Source organism: Rosa chinensis, chromosome 6 (genome assembly GCF_002994745.2).
Source record: "Rosa chinensis cultivar Old Blush chromosome 6, RchiOBHm-V2, whole genome shotgun sequence".
Lineage (NCBI taxonomy): Eukaryota > Viridiplantae > Streptophyta > Magnoliopsida > Rosales > Rosaceae > Rosa > Rosa chinensis.
In genome coordinates, this window is record NC_037093.1 from 15,523,787 (window position 1) to 15,540,356 (window position 16,570).

At 39.0% G+C, this 16,570-nt stretch overlaps 1 protein-coding gene, 2 long non-coding RNA genes and 1 pseudogene across 9 annotated transcripts; 2 read left to right on the forward strand and 2 right to left on the reverse strand.

Moving 5' to 3' along the window:
* The first annotated feature begins 7,531 nt into the window (after positions 1-7,531).
* LOC112170901 lies at positions 7,532-8,321 on the forward strand (annotated as a pseudogene).
* A 1,257-nt stretch (positions 8,322-9,578) lies between these two features.
* Positions 9,579-11,527, forward strand: LOC112174399. Of its 7 annotated transcripts, XR_005800990.1 has the most exons (6): positions 9,579-10,145; positions 10,267-10,458; positions 10,597-10,743; positions 10,822-10,878; positions 11,183-11,249; positions 11,348-11,527. It is a non-coding gene; the product is annotated as an uncharacterized LOC112174399 (long non-coding RNA). The 7 variants fall into 7 exon arrangements; XR_005800992.1 differs by having other exon boundaries at positions 10,241-10,458; positions 11,183-11,505; XR_005800993.1 differs by having other exon boundaries at positions 10,241-10,317; positions 11,183-11,505.
* A 40-nt stretch (positions 11,528-11,567) lies between these two features.
* On the reverse strand, positions 11,568-14,003 carry LOC112168967. Its single transcript, XR_002924479.2, has 9 exons — positions 13,924-14,003; positions 13,808-13,841; positions 13,631-13,728; positions 13,145-13,395; positions 12,971-13,040; positions 12,695-12,884; positions 12,433-12,607; positions 12,221-12,279; positions 11,568-12,138 (listed from the first exon to the last, which is right to left on the reverse strand). It is a non-coding gene; the product is annotated as an uncharacterized LOC112168967 (long non-coding RNA).
* A 191-nt stretch (positions 14,004-14,194) lies between these two features.
* LOC112174574 (protein SUPPRESSOR OF npr1-1, CONSTITUTIVE 1-like) lies at positions 14,195-16,326 on the reverse strand. Its single transcript, XM_040507553.1, has 4 exons — positions 16,193-16,326; positions 14,760-16,091; positions 14,521-14,665; positions 14,195-14,363 (listed from the first exon to the last, which is right to left on the reverse strand). Exons 1-2 carry the CDS (start codon positions 16,295-16,297, stop codon positions 14,778-14,780), a joined length of 1,419 nt encoding a protein of 472 aa, XP_040363487.1. The 5' UTR covers positions 16,298-16,326; the 3' UTR covers positions 14,195-14,363; positions 14,521-14,665; positions 14,760-14,777.
* Between the last annotated feature and the right edge of the window lie 244 nt (positions 16,327-16,570).

The window sequence follows — 16,570 nt, forward strand, 5'->3', positions numbered from 1 at the left end:
TTTGATTAAATGCTGGAAATTGGGCTGCTTCCGAGTGCTGTTACTTATAATACCCTGATTGATAAGGGTGATCTGGACAGGGCTTTTGGTTATAGAGATGAGATGGTGAAGAAGGGTATAATGCCGACGGTGTCAAATTACAATTTGTTGATTCATGAATTGTTTTGGGAAGCTAGGGAGAGTGAGGCTGATTGTATGGTTAGAGAAATGGAAGAGAAGGGAATATTGTGTAAGCCCCCTTTAGGATCTTTGTGTTTTACTTAAGCAAAATCAGAAAATAGATGAACTGAAAACAGAAACAACACAGCAGATTTTAGAGTGGTTCAGCCAAAACTTTAGCCTACGTCCACTTCGTGATCTCTCTTGAGAGATTCACTAGCACTATGAAGAATTTAGGTGTTTACAAGTACTTATTGCAGATCCCTCAAACCCCTCAGACTAGTTCTTATCTCTCTATCACCTTGACTCTCAATTTTCTGCACTTTCTGTCTTAATTCCAGAAAACTGACTACAGCCCCTATTTATAGGGCATAGAGGCTGTTGATACAATATGGGATTAGGATTCCTAACCCTAATAGACTAAGCTTTTAATACAAATCCTAATAGAACTTGAAAGACTAACTTTCCTAGAACTTATAGAAAAGCTGCGCGCAAACCTCTTTCCTTTCTAGACTTGGATTTGAATTCTGCATCCTAATTTTCAGATTGTATCAATGAGCCAAAAACACAACAATCTCCACCTTGGTGAGTTGATACCAAAACGATTGCTGCAACCTTCAGGATGTCTTGAACTTCTTGAAGTAATCCCGAACAAACCTTCAAGAACCTTCACCTTGGCAAGACTCTTCTTGCCTCAACGCACCTCAAGTGAGGAGGTGCTCCACCACAACTCAGCATGTTGTGACACTGAGCAAGTTCAAGCAATGCTTGAACTTCTCTACAGCAACGGGCTTGGTAAGACAATCTGCAGCATTGTCATTTGTGTGAACCTTCTCCACAAAGATATTTCCAGATTCTACCCAATCTCTGATCCTGTGATAGCGAACATCAATGTGTTTCGTCCTTGCATGAAACACTTGATTCTTTGCCAAGTGAATGGCACTTTGACTGTCACACTTCACTACCACGCCTTCTTGGTGAATTCCAAATTCACTTGCTAGCCCATTCAACCAAATAGCTTCCTTTGAAGCTTCTGTTAATGCCATATATTCTGCCTCAGTAGTAGATAGAGCTGTGACTGCTTGAAGAGTTGATTTCCAGCTCACAGGTCCTCCTCCACAAGTAAAAACATAACCTGTTGTGGATCTCCTTCTATCTAAGTCTCCTGCATAATCAGCATCCACAAAACCAGTCACACATGCTACTTCTTGTTTCCTCTCAAACATGATTCCAAGCTGCCTAGTCCCTTTTAAATACCTCAAAATCCACTTCACTGCTTCCCAGTGGGGCTTACCCGGATTTGACATGTATTTAGAGACAACGCTCAATGCTTGAGCTAAATCTGGTCTTGTGCAAATCATCGCATACATGAGACACCCTACTGCACTTGCATATGGAACATCCTTCATCGCATCAATCTCTTTTTGACTTGATGGCCTTTGCTTTGCACTTAACTGATAATGTGCAGCTAATGGGATAGAAACAACCTTAGCTCCATCCATGTTGAAGCGTTCAAGTACCCTCAGAATGTACTTTTCTTGTGACAGCCAAATTTTACCAGCTTTTCTATCCCGTCTTATTTCAATTCCAAGGATCTTTTGTGCAGCTCCTAGATCCTTCATGTCGAATTCAGCTCCCAATTTCTTCTTAAGCTCTTGAATTTTCAACATATCCTTGCATGCAATTAGCATGTCATCTACATACAAAAGTAGTAGAATAATCTCCCCATCTTCGAATACATGGTAGTAAACGCAGCAGTCATATAGACACCTTGTATAGCCTATTTTCAGCATGTATGTGTCGAAACGCTTATACCACTGTCTCGGTGATTGCTTAAGTCCATATAGAGACTTCTTGAACCGACAAACCAGATCCTCTTTTCCTGTTTCGACAAAACCCTCCGGCTGCGACATATAAATGTCTTCTTCGAGGTCCCCATGAAGAAACGCAGTTTTCACATCCATCTGCTCAATCTCCATATCATACTGAGCTGCTATAGACAACAATAACCGAATTGAAGTGTGTTTGACGACTGGAGAGAAAATCTCGTCATAATCCACTCCCTCTTTCTGCGAATACCCTTTTGCCACCAAACGTGCTTTATACTTTATGGCATCAGCATCATGTATTCCTTCTTTCTTCCTAAACACCCACTTGCAGCCAACAAGTTTTCTTTCTTTGGGTTTAGGAACCAACTCCCACACGGAATTCTTATGCAAAGATTCCATCTCTTCTATCATAGCACCAATCCAACCTGCCCGTTCTTCGCTTTCTATGGCATCTTGATAAGTAGTTGGATCTCCTTGACTTATACTCAAAGCATGACTCACATCTTCTTCTGGTTCGAACCCAAACCTTTGTATCTTTCTTGGATTCCTCTTAGGTTTGTCAAGTGCTATGCTTCTTTTAAATGACTCAGGTGCTTGTGGGATAGGGGAATTTCGACCCCTCTGTGGGGATTGCTCCACCTGAGCCCTAACTGGTGACTGTTGTTGCTGCTCTGTTTCTTCAATAGCTCCTTGATCATTCCCTACTTGCTCAATTTGCTCCACCTGAACTTGGGAATCTTCATCTGATGGTTTAGCTAATGAAATCTTGATTGCTTCTTCTTCAACAACAGCGATCTTCTCCCTCTTGCTATTAACCTCCTCATTCAATGGCATAGTCTTCTCATCAAAGATTACATCCCTGCTGATCACCCTTTTGTCGTTGACTATATCCCACAACTTATAACCTTTCACCCCTTTCTCAAAGCCGATGAACAAGCACTCATGGGACTTAGGTTTCAGTTTGGTTCTTTCATCGCTGGGAATATGTGCATAAGCACTGCAACCAAACACTCTCAAGTTGGAATAATCAACTGGCTTTCCAGACCATACCTCCTCTGCACACTTGAAGTTAATAGCCCTAGAAGGTGATCGATTAATCAAATAACATGCATGATTAACCGCTTCTGCCCAAAAAATTTCAGGCAACCCCGCATGAAGTCTCATGCTTCTTTCTCTCTCCATAAGAGTTCTGTTCATCCTTTCTACAACACCGTTTTGTTGAGGAGTCTTCTTAACAGTAAAGTGTCTTGTGATGCCTGCATCCTTGCACAACTGTAAGAACTGATTATCTCTATATTCACCTCCATTGTCGCTTCTCAAACACTTGATTTTTCTGCCTGTTTGGTTTTCAACCTCAGCTTTCCACTCCTTGAACTTAGTGAAAACCTGGTCTTTAGTTTTCATAAAGTATACCCAAACCTTCCTTGAAAAATCATCTATGAAAGAGACAAAGTATCTGGCTCCACCCTTTGATTTTGTTGGTGTAGGCTCCCAAACATCTGTGTGAATATAGTCCAATACTCCTTTGGATTTGTTCTCACTGCTGCCCACATTGAACGTCACCTTGGTCTGCTTTCCGAGTGTGCAATACTTGCAAAATTCAAGTTTGCAGCTCATTACACCTTCCAGCTGATCCCTTTTGTGTAATTCCTGCAACCCTCTCTGACTCATGTGCCCTAGCCGTTTATGCCAAAGCTCAGTCTTGTCTTCCTCTGTACAAACTGCAGCTCCACCAACCACCGTAGAACCCGTAAGTTTATACATATTATCTGGTTGCATCACACTCCTTATGTAGACCATTTGTCCCTTTCCTACCTTGAGCTGTCCTTTTTCAGATTTATACCAAAATCCAGCCCTATCCAAAGTGCTCAATGAAATCAGATTTCTGCTCAATTTTGGGACATGTCGAACGTTTCCCAGCGTTCGGACAATTCCATCATGCATCTTGATCTTTACTGTTCCGATTCCCATAATCCTACAAGGTGAATCATCTCCCATCAACACTTCCCCGGTGTTCCTCTCTTCATATGTATTGTACCAATCTCTGTGTGCACACATATGAAATGTGCAGGCTGTATCCAAGGTCCAATATTTAAGCGCGCTGGAGCTGGTTGTTACTGCGAGAAGTTCTCCATCGTCACTATAATTTCCAGCAACGACATTGGCTGACTTGGAGCTTTCTCCTAACATCTGCGCCTTTTTCTCCTTCCATTGTTTGCAATTCCTCTTCCAGTGGTCGAGTGAACCACATTCGAAGCAACCATTCTTCTTTTCTTTGCCTTTTCCCTTGGATTTTGACCTGCCTCTTTCTTCAAATCCACCACCTCTATTCCTGGACCTTCCTTTCTCCTTGCCTCTGACATGAAGTCCCCGTGCTTGAGAACTTTCTTCATCTTTGTCCATTTTGACATATGATTCCAAGTTCTCACACACTTTAGAAAGTGTGATAGTATCTTTGAATATCATGGTGGTTTTGAAGTGCTTGAATGAAGGAGGAAGCGAATGAAGTAACATGACAGCCGTGTCTTCGTCATCCATCTTTGCTCCAACCTTCTCCAAGTTCGATATGCAATTCTAAAACTTGCATATGTGATCATTAAGATCATCCCCTTCCTCCATCTTGAGGCCAAAGAGCTGTTCCTTCAAGAGTAACTTGCTGCTGATAGTTTTACCCCTGTAGACGCTTTCAAGCTTCTCCCATGCTTCCTTTGCAGTCATATTCTCACCAATATGAAGCAAGACATTATCGGCAAGATGCAGCTCGATGGAGCTCTTTGCTTTCTTATTCTTCTTCGTATAATCTGCTTCAGTCATTGTTGCAGGCTTATTTCCAATTGCCTCATCAGCCTCTTGCTGAACCAGAACGTTCTTCATCTTCCTTTGCCAAAGCGTGAAGTTGTCCTTGCCATTAAAGGGCTTAATGGACGGTTTCACATCTCCTGCTTCGACAATGACTTTGCCGTTCACCATCGCAAAACACCTTGAACCTGGCTCTGATACCACTTATTGTGTAAGCCCCCTTTAGGATCTTTGTGTTTTACTTAAGCAAAATCAGAAAATAGATGAACTGAAAACAGAAACAACACAGCAGATTTTAGAGTGGTTCAGCCAAAACTTTAGCCTACGTCCACTTCGTGATCTCTCTTGAGAGATTCACTAGCACTATGAAGAATTTAGGTGTTTACAAGTACTTATTGCAGATCCCTCAAACCCCTCAGACTAGTTCTTATCTCTCTATCACCTTGACTCTCAATTTTCTGCACTTTCTGTCTTAATTCCAGAAAACTGACTGCAGCCCCTATTTATAGGGCATAGAGGCTGCTGATACAATATGGGATTAGGATTCCTAACCCTAATAGACTAAGCTTTTAATACAAATCCTAATAGAACTTGAAAGACTAACTTTCCTAGAACTTATAGAAAAGCAACGCGCAAACCTCTTTCCTTTCTAGACTTGGATTTGAATTCTGCATCCTAATTTTCAGATTGTATCAATGAGCCAAAAACACAACATGGTTCCTGATGCCATTACGTATAATATCCTGATTAATGGCTATTGCAGGTCTGGGAATGCAAAGAAAGCTTTTATCCTTCGCAATGAAGTGCTGAGTAAAGGGATAGAGCCCACTAAGGAAACTTATACATCACTTATTTATGTTTTGAGTAAGAGGAAGGGAATGAACGAGGCAGATGACTTGCTTGAGAAGATACTGCGTAAGGGTGTTCTGCCAGATCTTGTGATGCTCAATGCCTTGATTGATGGTCATTGTGCTAATGAGAATATGGAGTGTGCATTTTCGCTTTTGAGGGAGATGGATAAAATGAAGGTTCATCCAGATGAAGTGACTTACAATACCCTAATGGAAGGGCGTTGCAGGGCAGGGAAAGTTGAGGAAGCTCGAGAACTCCTGGATGAGATGAAGAGAAGGGGAATTAAGCCTGATTACATTAGTTACAACACCCTCATTAGTGGACATAGTAAACGAGGTGATATGAATGATGCCTTCAAAGTTTGAGACGAGATGTTGAGTATAGGTTTCAATCCTACAGTTCTGACGTACAATGCTCTTATAAAGGGTCTATGCAAAAACCAAGAAGGTGATCTTGCTCAAGAGCTCCTTAAAGACATGGTGAGCAGAGGGATCACTCCCGATGACAGCACATATTACTCTCTGATTTAGGGAATTGAGAATGTTGAGGAATTTCTCAGAAAGGGCGATTCATGAAGTCTCTCTCTCCGTGTATTGTACTTCTAATGATAGTGGTGTTCTTGAGCCCAAATTATGGTTCTGGAAGATTCTTTTTGGTTACTTCTTTGAAGATGATCTGACAAGCTCAGCTCAGGTACAATAGTATTGTTGAACTTTATTCAGAATGAACTGATTGGGTTTATGAAGAACGTCTTCCTGTAAGATTATGTAACCTCTTCTGTTTAGTTATTTATCTCTTTATCAGGACTGAGCTACACCATGTACACACAGTATACTTGAGTTTTAATATGACTGGAATTGATGAAAATAATGCAATCTTCATAAAGGCAGTAATGTTGCCAAGTTAATTACAGTTGGAGAATCTGCCATTTTGTGCACTAAATGTGCTTTTGCTTTTAATTGTAGCTTGATAACTTCTATAAATCATGATACATGCTTTAGAGCAGGCATATCCAGTCACTTGTTTCCTTTCAGTTCTAACTCTAATAACACATAACTACTTCAAAAAGAATATAAACTGGATAATTGCGATAAGTATGTGACTCTAGTCAGACTAGTTTAAAATGACTTAATCAAGTTATAACTCGAAACAAATTAAACTATTTCAATGATAATCATGATTTGTAATTGCCTCCAGATGGTTTACCTGGTAAAAACAGGGGAATCCTAAGAGTTCCTGACATTTCCAACAAAAAGGAACTAGGATAGAGGGTGTATGCAAGCATTAACATAATAAAAATGAACTCAATAATATGATTTTAGTTCAGCTTTCTTAATTGTCCCTACTTTTTCATCGATAATGCTCCCAAGCTAACCTTTTTTTTTTTTTTCAGGTGCTAAGAAGTTTAGCTTTTACTATGTGCTATTTGGACTCAGAAATCAATCATCTTTGGTACACTTATTTTGTGGCAAGGTAATATACCAGGAATCTTACAACTTTTACTATCATTATACTATTGTTTTGTTGAATAAGTCCATGAGATAATGAAATATCTTGAACAAGTGGGAACATCTTATTTGCCACACTCATATATTGAAACCACTTCACTCTCCACTACTTGCACTCCTATAGTCCTTACACTGTTGAAGATTCAGGACCTTTAATTCCTAAATACCAAGGAGAGTCTACATGCTTCAAAAGAAAACCAAGTTATAATAAGAAACAAATTAAATTAATCAGCCTGGAATCCAAACAACTCCATTCAATGGCCTTGACTGTTGAAAGTAACAGTAACATCATCGATCTTCTTCATCAGGGGACACTTCCATTTAGGATATCCATTGCTTGGAGTCATAGCTGAGTGTCGTCTTGTGCAATTATGTGTGTGTAAAGACATGCATCAGGCACCAAATGCTTTGAAAAATTACGAGAATGTATGTTTTCTGCTTTTAGTATTCAGTGACACTGCAATGGCTTCATGTATTTAAGCTTTATTTGGAGATTGTGAATTAAGCATCTCCAGATCATGTACCAGTAACCCTGACCTGTGGAGAAAAGCTTGCAATGGGCACGTTCATTGGGCACATAGTCCCTGGCTTTCCCCTCACTCTTCTTGGTTTATGGCACACTGTCAACACTATCCGATCTTATTTTCTCAAAGGCCCTAGTAACTTTGGAGCAAGGTTTTGGTACCCATCGAACTGCCCCTTTTCCAAAATTAAACACTTGGAACTCATTTTCATCTTATCTTTCTGTATTTGCAATTATTAAGACTTCCCTTTTCTTAACTTCTCCTTCAAGCTCCATAATTTGGAGCATGCAACCATGTTCCTCCACCTTACCATATTTGCAGGGTTTACGCTTTCGGCCGAGTTTATTAATTCGTTTCAAATCCTATCTGGGGTCGTTGGATTGCTTATGGCCTCTGTTTTCTGCCAAGAGCTTTTCCTTCTCCATTTCCACTCCACTGACCATGTTGGTCTTGAAGGGCATTACCATTGGTTATTGCAGCTCATAGTGTTTGCTTCTGTCATGGCAGCTTTAGCAGCAACTTGTTGCCGAACCAGTCTTCCTGCAGCACTTGTTCTGTTTATTTCAGTTGTATTCCAAGGTTGCTGTTTTATGAACATGGGATTCATGCTCTGGGTTCCTAAGTTTGTTCCTAAGGGCATTACCATTGGGTTATTGCAGCTCATAGTGTTTGCTTTGCGACAAGGTTGGTGCTTCACCATTTGCTTTTTTTATGATCCAATTTGCTCCATCATTCTTTTTGTGCAGAAAGATATTCATCGGAGGCTTGACAAAGAACACCACCTTGGGTAGGATTTGTTGATTTTTTCTATGGTATCGATCAACTTCCGACTTTGAATTTAGTACAGAAATTGATATGGGTCTATTATTGAAAACAATTATATAGATATTAACAGCTTTGAAGTTTGATTAGGGTTGATAGTTTTGAGGGGTTTTCTTCAATTTGCTCATAATTGTCTACCGCGTTTGTTGTATAATCTGGTTGCAGAGAAGCTCAGAAAGCCTTTGGTTTTTTCTTTTTCAATAAGATTGTGATTGTGTTTACATGTATGGAGGAGTTTTTTGATTGAATATTTGAATTGTGCATCTGGTTGCTTTAGGTTCGTGGAGAATTGCTGCTTCAAAAGTGTAGAGCCTCTTTGGATTCAGTGGAGTTCTCCAACAAGAGCTGGCTCCAAGCTTGGCAGATAGTGTTACTCAAATGTCTCAAGATGTGAGTTCTGTAAATGGTTGTTGATGCTTGGAATTTGTTATATGCATTTGTTTCAGTGAACTCTGATATTGCTGTCTCTAGAAAGATTGGGAAATAGAGGTTTTTTTTTTATACGAAGGGATATAAAGGGTTTTGATGTTACTGTTAGTGGTGGGGATCATAATGCACAACATTCAGTTGCTTTAGTCAAATTGATTGTTGCTATTACATACGGAGAAATATATGGAAATGCACAAGATTGATGATAGACAGCTATATTTTTCAGTGAACTCTGATATTGCTGTCTTTAGATACATTGGTAAATAGAGTTTTTTTTTTTTTTTTGATACGAAGGGATATAAAGGGTTTTTGATGTTACTGTTAGTGGTGGGGATCATAATGCACAATATTCAGTTGCTTTATCAAATTGATTGTTGCTATTACATACGGAGAAATATATGGATATGCACAAGATTGATGATAGACAGCTATATTTTTGCAGGCTGATGAGGCTGATGTTGTGTTTTAGTAATGGAAAGTGTTTTGCTTATTGGTTTCTACTTTGTGTTTAGTAATTGAGTACTTAGCAGCTTTGACTTAAAATTATGTTCGTACTTGATTATGGTCTCATAAGAAAAAGCCCCTCCCTTGACCTATTTTTGGTTAAAATGGCATTCCAAACCAAGCCACCCCCCCCCCCCCAAAAAAAAAAAAAAAAAAAACCACAAGTTCATAGCAACTTGATTTGTGATGAGTAGATGAGCTTTCTTTTTAACAATGTAAAATTTAGTATTTTTCCATTTACTGATCATTTTATGATACTCATGGTTTTGCAGTGGTTAATTCTATGGTGAGTAGAGTGATTCATACTAGAGACTGCGGTGCCTGATGCTAATGGAAATGGCCCAGTTGATAACCATAGCTATGCAGAGCAACGATTGCAGCAGGTCGTCGAATCTAAGTATATCATGAAGGATCTTCTGCAGAACCGGTTCATTTGAAAGTGCAATGAATGTTATACAAGAACACCTGCCTTCATCTGTTGAGGCGATTTTGCCCCCTATTTTTTTTTTTTTTTTAAATTACCCATTGCCATACCCCTAGGTATAAGAGGCGATCCTTAGTATGCGCCCATTTTTTTCTTCCTTTCGCTCTCCTCCCCTCAGCTCTACCAGAGTTTCATAATTCTGTCTTGCTCTGAAAATCGGAGCTAAGATGCTTCTTTGGGCTTAGGGACCTGGCAGTCCAGCCCTGGCTTGGTCGGTGCCGCCGCCGCCATCAAGGTATTCCTCTTCCTCTTTTACTCAGTCTTCTCAGAGATTGAAGAAAATAACCTAAGGATTGTTGAGTTTTGTACCCGATTGACATCAAATTTCAGTCTTTTTGTGATTCTTCTAATTGCAGGCAGGATATCGGCATATTGATTGTGCTCCACTCTATGGCAATGAGAAGGAGGTGATTTTAGTCGCTTTCAGTTGCAAAACCCGATCATGCCTGATTTCAAGGGCCAAAATGGTTCATACAGAACGAATATACATTGCATGTTGATAGGATTTGGTATCATTTGGAACTATATATTCACACATTGGACAGCTGGTACTCGATATTGACAAAAAGTTTGGCTCAATTAATCAGATATTGGCTTGGGTTCATTTGGAATTTGATTACTGAAAATGGAAGTAAAGGTGGAGTCTTTTTGTTTTGTTTATTGATTTTTATGTGTTGGTTTTGAAGGTATCAATTGGAACTGTGTAAGAAAGCTTTGGAGAACATAATTGTGTATCTGGAAACTGGTTGTGGAAAGACCCACATGCCGTGTTGCTTATGTATGAACCAGTTGATACTCAAACCTCAGAAGAACGTATGTGTGTTCTGAGTCCTGTAAGTCAAGTCCCCAGTTACTTACATTTGTAAACAAAAGGAAAAATATTGGATTTTTATATGTTTCAATGCTTGCAGGGAGATCGTTGTGGTATATATGGATCAAATTGCTCCCAATGGATTATTGCAATGGAGGTAATAATAATACTATATTTCTTTCTTTCATATTTGACCATATTATTGAATAACTGAAACTGAATAATTGGGGCTGAATCTTACCAGAAAAAATGTGGCTTTTTACTTTATGCTTATGTTTTGTTGTTTGCAGTACTAGAAAGAATATGGCTATCAAACTGAATAATTATGCTTATGATTTCTGAACTATCATAAAAGGGACCTCTGATAAACTTCATGGAAGTATGATAAATGCCCCAGTGCATCAAATAGTTATTACTAGCTGCATGATTGGCTGAGACCTTCTAAAGCTGTGTTCTTTCAGATTTTGAAGCCAGACATGTTTTTAAAGAAGATGGAGAGAGAGGTTAGAAGAACATGAAGCGGAAGAAGTTTGTTTTTCATCATCTGTCATAGCTTCAGTTTGGTTGAATCAATTATAAAATGCATGATTTCCTCAGTCCTTGATGCTTTGCTTTGTTGAATCCAGGAGATTGAGTACCATATTATGAGAGTTGCTAGGACTGAAAACCACTAAATGCTGAAGAATGGAGTGGATTTATGTTATCATGCATATATATATATATGGTCAAGTAAACTTTAAATGTAGTGTTGTGAACGTTGTCAAATAGCACTGGTAGTAGTATATATATCAAAGTTCACAGATTTAGTTTCCTTTTGACACATTGGACTGTAAGAGTATATTATCCATACGACTGTACCTTGTTTATTTAATCTATCTCTAGAATTCTCAAGTCTCAACATTTTCCCCAGATATACAACAAAAATTTGGAAGAAAGGGAAAGGAATCAGTTCCCATATAAAAAAAAGTTCATGTGGCACAGAAAGCTGCAAGTATCTGAAATTCAACTACGTAGGGTGCATTTCCCGTTCTTTTCTTTCATGAAGTCTGGCACCTAACCGCGAAAGAAACTTGCATTGCATTTACAATATTGCATAACGGGTCTTTACAAATCCATAAGACTTCTTTAGCCAAAAGTTATAAATCAATGGCTAAGGATGATCGACCTTGGCAAGTTATCTGCTGTTTCATTAACTTCCTTGTAGCTAGACATGAGTCATTGAGATGTTCCGGCTAGTGTCACAGAATAGGCTCTTTGCGGATTAACTAAGCTTGAATAATAACCCCAGACTTCAGCATTCATGCTAAACTCCAAGAGCAAGGCTTATAGAAAAACCTTTGATCCAGTTGCTAAACTCCATAATATTCTCCTACACCAATTCTTCCAGAGATAGAGCTGCAACACTGAATTGTTAACCCTGCACCAGTTGGGACAATTTGTGTTGGAGGTTTTGGCTATATTGAGTATTTAAAGTAATTGTGCTGGTTTCGTATTCTTACTGCAGAGGTAGGATCATGGCCTCTCTATGACACGAGCTATGCAAAATCAAACTGATTGCCTACACAATGAGGTAGACAGCTAAAATCAATGATTGCTATAAGGACCGGACAACTTTGCTGAACATATATTACTATCAAAGACCTACAGTAATTGTGGAAGAAAGAATTGCAATGACAAACTGCAACAGAACAAAGAGAAACAATTTACTCACTTCGGTATGCAGATGTACGATGCAGAGTCCATGTTGGCACTTCCAGACTGCTTCTGGTAATGCTGAGAATTGACCGGAAAAGTCGAGATGTAATACACCAGGCAAGGGTGCTACCAAAAATCCAAAATCTTCTTGAAAGCACTTTACAATGCATTCTACATAGATCATTGTGCGCCTTCAAAAATTCAAATCCCATAAGACCAACCTTTAATACATATTGCAAAGATTGTCTGCAGTAGTCGCTTATAGAATAAGAAGTTACCTAAACTCAGTGATTCATTATTGTCTCTACCAGATCTCTAGATTCATCTTAGCTTGCATTAAGAGAACAACATTGCTGATTTTCACCTTGTCAAATATCAAGAGTTGCAAGGATGAGTGTAGAGTAGAACCCAGTCCTAAACTAATTAAATCTCGATCAGTTTGGCATCCCACTGATTAGATCAGTCTCTCTACAAAATAAACAAAGAAAGAAGTTTAAAAGTAGTCAAACGAGACTGTCTCCACTAAAAGCTCCAATGGAAACAGAAATCTGTACCACAGTTGAACAGAAAAATTCCTTCCTCAAGTTGAGCATATCATCCCACACTTGCTGGGCCCTTAAAAATCTGCACCAGCTCAGATAAAGATAAGAATTTAGTCAAAATTAATCAGATGATAGCAACTCATAAACCATCTCTTATTGTTAATTCAAAGGGAATATATAGTTCACCTCAGCATTTTATATATGTTGATCGATCAACATGTTGTTCCAATGTAAGCTCTTGCTGAAATGCTTCCACCTGCCTGCAACTCTTCTGCATCAATGTCCTCCTCAATCTGGGTAGACATTTTTAAGAGGCCCAAATGCTGTTTTCCTCAACTCTTCTACCCCTTTGAACCTTTTTATCAAGGATGACTCAAACTTGCAACAGGCATGTATTATCTTCTTCTTAAGAGGCCCAAATGCTGTTTTCCTCTCATCTTAATCAGATTATTCATCAAGAGTAACAAAGGTTAGTTAACTCACAAACATTATTTCCTATACTAAAAGAAAATGAAAACAAGCGAAAAGCGTGCTGAACTAATTTCAGGTAGACATCAGAACCCAGAAGGCCTGGAAAACCTGGTTGAACAAAGGCTGCCTTTAGTTGGCAAATTTTTCTTTCCCAGTATTATTTTTAAAGATAAAGAGAACAAAGACCAACTGTGCACTCACATTGGAAGTAGACTTGTGAAACAGAATCCATTACACTCGCGAATGGGATAGTGACAATTGACTGGAGAAGAGGACCTGAATTCACCATGCTACCAAAACTGCAAAGAGACCAAACCCTCTTCAGCTGTGTCTGACTATGCCATGGAAAAACTGAATGAAATCCATGGTATGTCCAACCTTGCTTGCTAATGAAGTACATAATCCACTTGCTCTGAATACACACAAAAGTTCCATTGTTAATAAAATCCATTATTAGCAACTAGCTAACTAATTCACCCAAAAAAAGCAATTACCTATTGTATCAGCCATATCTGGAGCATCGAGTTCCTTCGCAACTCAACTTAATACAGACATTGCATAAGGATTTTTCCCTACAAAAAAGAAACCATGAAAAATCAAAGGCTACAAACATGAGTGCAGACTAGGTCCAATTACCAAATACAATCTCGAGCAATTTATAAGCAGCCCACTTATTGGATGTTAATAGCAGATCTAAATTAAGCCAAGCTAAAACGTGATTTCAACCAAAAGATCAGTTCAAGTGTAAGGCTTTTTGTGTATCTGTCCTTTTATTTCTGAAATATTGATCAATGTGTGCGTCTTTACTGCTCTGGAACAGACAAGGAATTCAGACATAGATACCCTCGGTGTTGGTCTTATCAACTCCATTGATCATGCTTTAGAGGTTTGATTCCAAAGACTCACTCGATCATTTCCTCTAAATTGAACACTCCTGAACGAAGTGAGTCGAGGAAATTCATAAATGTTTTAGTGTTCAACCAGACTAGTTCTGTTCTACTACACATGGCAAGTTCAGAACTAGAAACAATATATGATATATATACACACCATATGCATGTGCCATTATCTCAAAGACAGGGAGTAAGTACCTTAACATTGTATGATGGTGATCGAGCATCTTGTTTTCAAAGGAGTAGTTCTTCCGAGGTAAGTGTTTTGTAACTTGGGTGTGTCAATAAATGTCATCCTCAGTGGCAGCAGAATCAGCATATACTTGGACAACAGAATGCGTTTCTGATTCAAATATGATTTTGATTTTGAGAATGATATATAGTAGGATATAAAAGAAGCCTCAAAACACACAAAAAGAAAAAGATAATGAACCTACTGGAAGTCAGCTGGACTATCATCGGCCTTCCCCTTCCAAATCTTTGATCAGGTGGACTCCGCAGCTTCCCCCAGAAGGCCTGTCGCCTGAAGTATGAATATTTTCAAACCGAAACATAACTCGAAGATTATCATCGTCCATCCCACACTCACTCAACCTCCTTCTTAGTGTAACGAATGGAATATAATGCACACACACTTGATACCGAACAGCCATGTATTTCTCATCGAACTTTATTCCATTGATGTAAACTGAAGGAAAGACCCCAGAAGTACCCGATTGAATACAGAGAGCCAACCCCTTGTTGTCCCAATTGGAGTTTTGAGGAATTTTAATGCAAAACTCAAGCTCTTTATTTATCACATCACCATTCACATCCCAGTTCGCATCCTGACGGCAGGTGAACCAGTATGGAATCCGAGCAGTTGCACCGAAGCGTACTCGAAATTCTTCAGATTTCGCACAAGAGAAAAAAAGAGTCAACAAAGCCGTCAATTTCTCGGCCTCTCCCATCAATTCTTCAGATCCCTCATGAAATAGTCGCTTGTCAACTTCAACCTCTGATATTACTCCAGATGTACGAGCCAGATTGTCGCAGAGTCTCCAGCAATTAGTCAAGTCCAACTCACCGAACATTTTTGAATCTTTCCCCTCCAAAATTTTTGACAGCTTTGAAATTCTTTTCAATGACTCACAACCACTCACATATAAGCTATCTATTTCTCGTGGAAATTCTGAAATTTCTTGAAGCGACTCGCAATCGCCCAGATGAACTTGTAATCTGGAAGTGAGGTTAGTTGAAAAGACCGGTGGAGGAGGCAGTGAATCTGACTCTGTTGGAAATGTAACAAGCTTATAGCATTCCCGTAGATCAAGATCCTCCAGACGTTGCAATCCATAGAAAATGCTCGATGGTACATTTGTAAGATTAGGACACCTATATAGAGACAAGGGTAACTCTTTGATGGCACGATTCCAACTTAGATCCAGGTGACTCAAAGACTTCATGTCTCCCTCAATTTCAGGGAAGAACTTGAGCGGGCACCAAGAGAGATCCAGAGTTTCCAGAGATTTCATGTTGATACTCTTTTGAAACATCCGGAGCTTGTCACAATTCCTGAGTTTCAAAATGACGAGCTTATCGAGACGGCCAACCGAAGGATGAACTTGAACTAAATAATTACAATAAGACAGCTCCAAATACTCTAAGCTTGTTAATCCAGACAAGTCGGGAATTCTTCTTGTTTTTTTTCTTATTGAGAAACAGTTGGGAATTCTTGTTCGACCGTCATCATAGAACGACAATTTGATAGATTTCAAATATCGCATATTCTGTTTGGGAGAAAAGAGAACAACTTAAAAAGATTGAATCATGATGAGTTATGAACAAATTAAAATACATGTGTAAAAAATGATCGAATTCTTTAAAATACCTTCAATCCCTTGATTAGTGGAGTCGTGCAGGGCCCACCCATGCTCAGCATACTAAGTTTCGTCGGATTAAAACTCTTTGGCAACGATCGTAATGAACAACCCATCCACTGAAGGACCTTCAACTGGCCGGTTGGGGAGATAATCCACGTGCTCTCCACTATACATCCCATATTCGAGTATAAAAATTTGAAGATTTTTCAAGTTTGTGAAGCTTCCGCCTTTCAACCGTATCATTTGTGAATCGATAATATTTCTCAACACGATGGCTTTAATTTTATCCGTTCCCTAATAAACAACAATTGCGTCAAATTAAGCAATTTTTTTTCATAATAAATATTTGCATTAATTTCTAAAATTCTGTAAGATTTTATAAGTAA

What these genes read in the sequence shown, in the direction of transcription:
- LOC112174574 (XM_040507553.1), bottom strand. Translation starts at nt 16,297, where the DNA reads ATGGGTTGTTCATTACGATCGTTGCCAAAGAGTTTTAATCCGACGAAA. An exon ending in CACTAATCAAGGGATTGAAG is followed by an intron (nt 16,092 to 16,192) that starts GTATTTTAAAGA and finishes TCTCCCAAACAG; the next exon opens with AATATGCGATATTTGAAATC.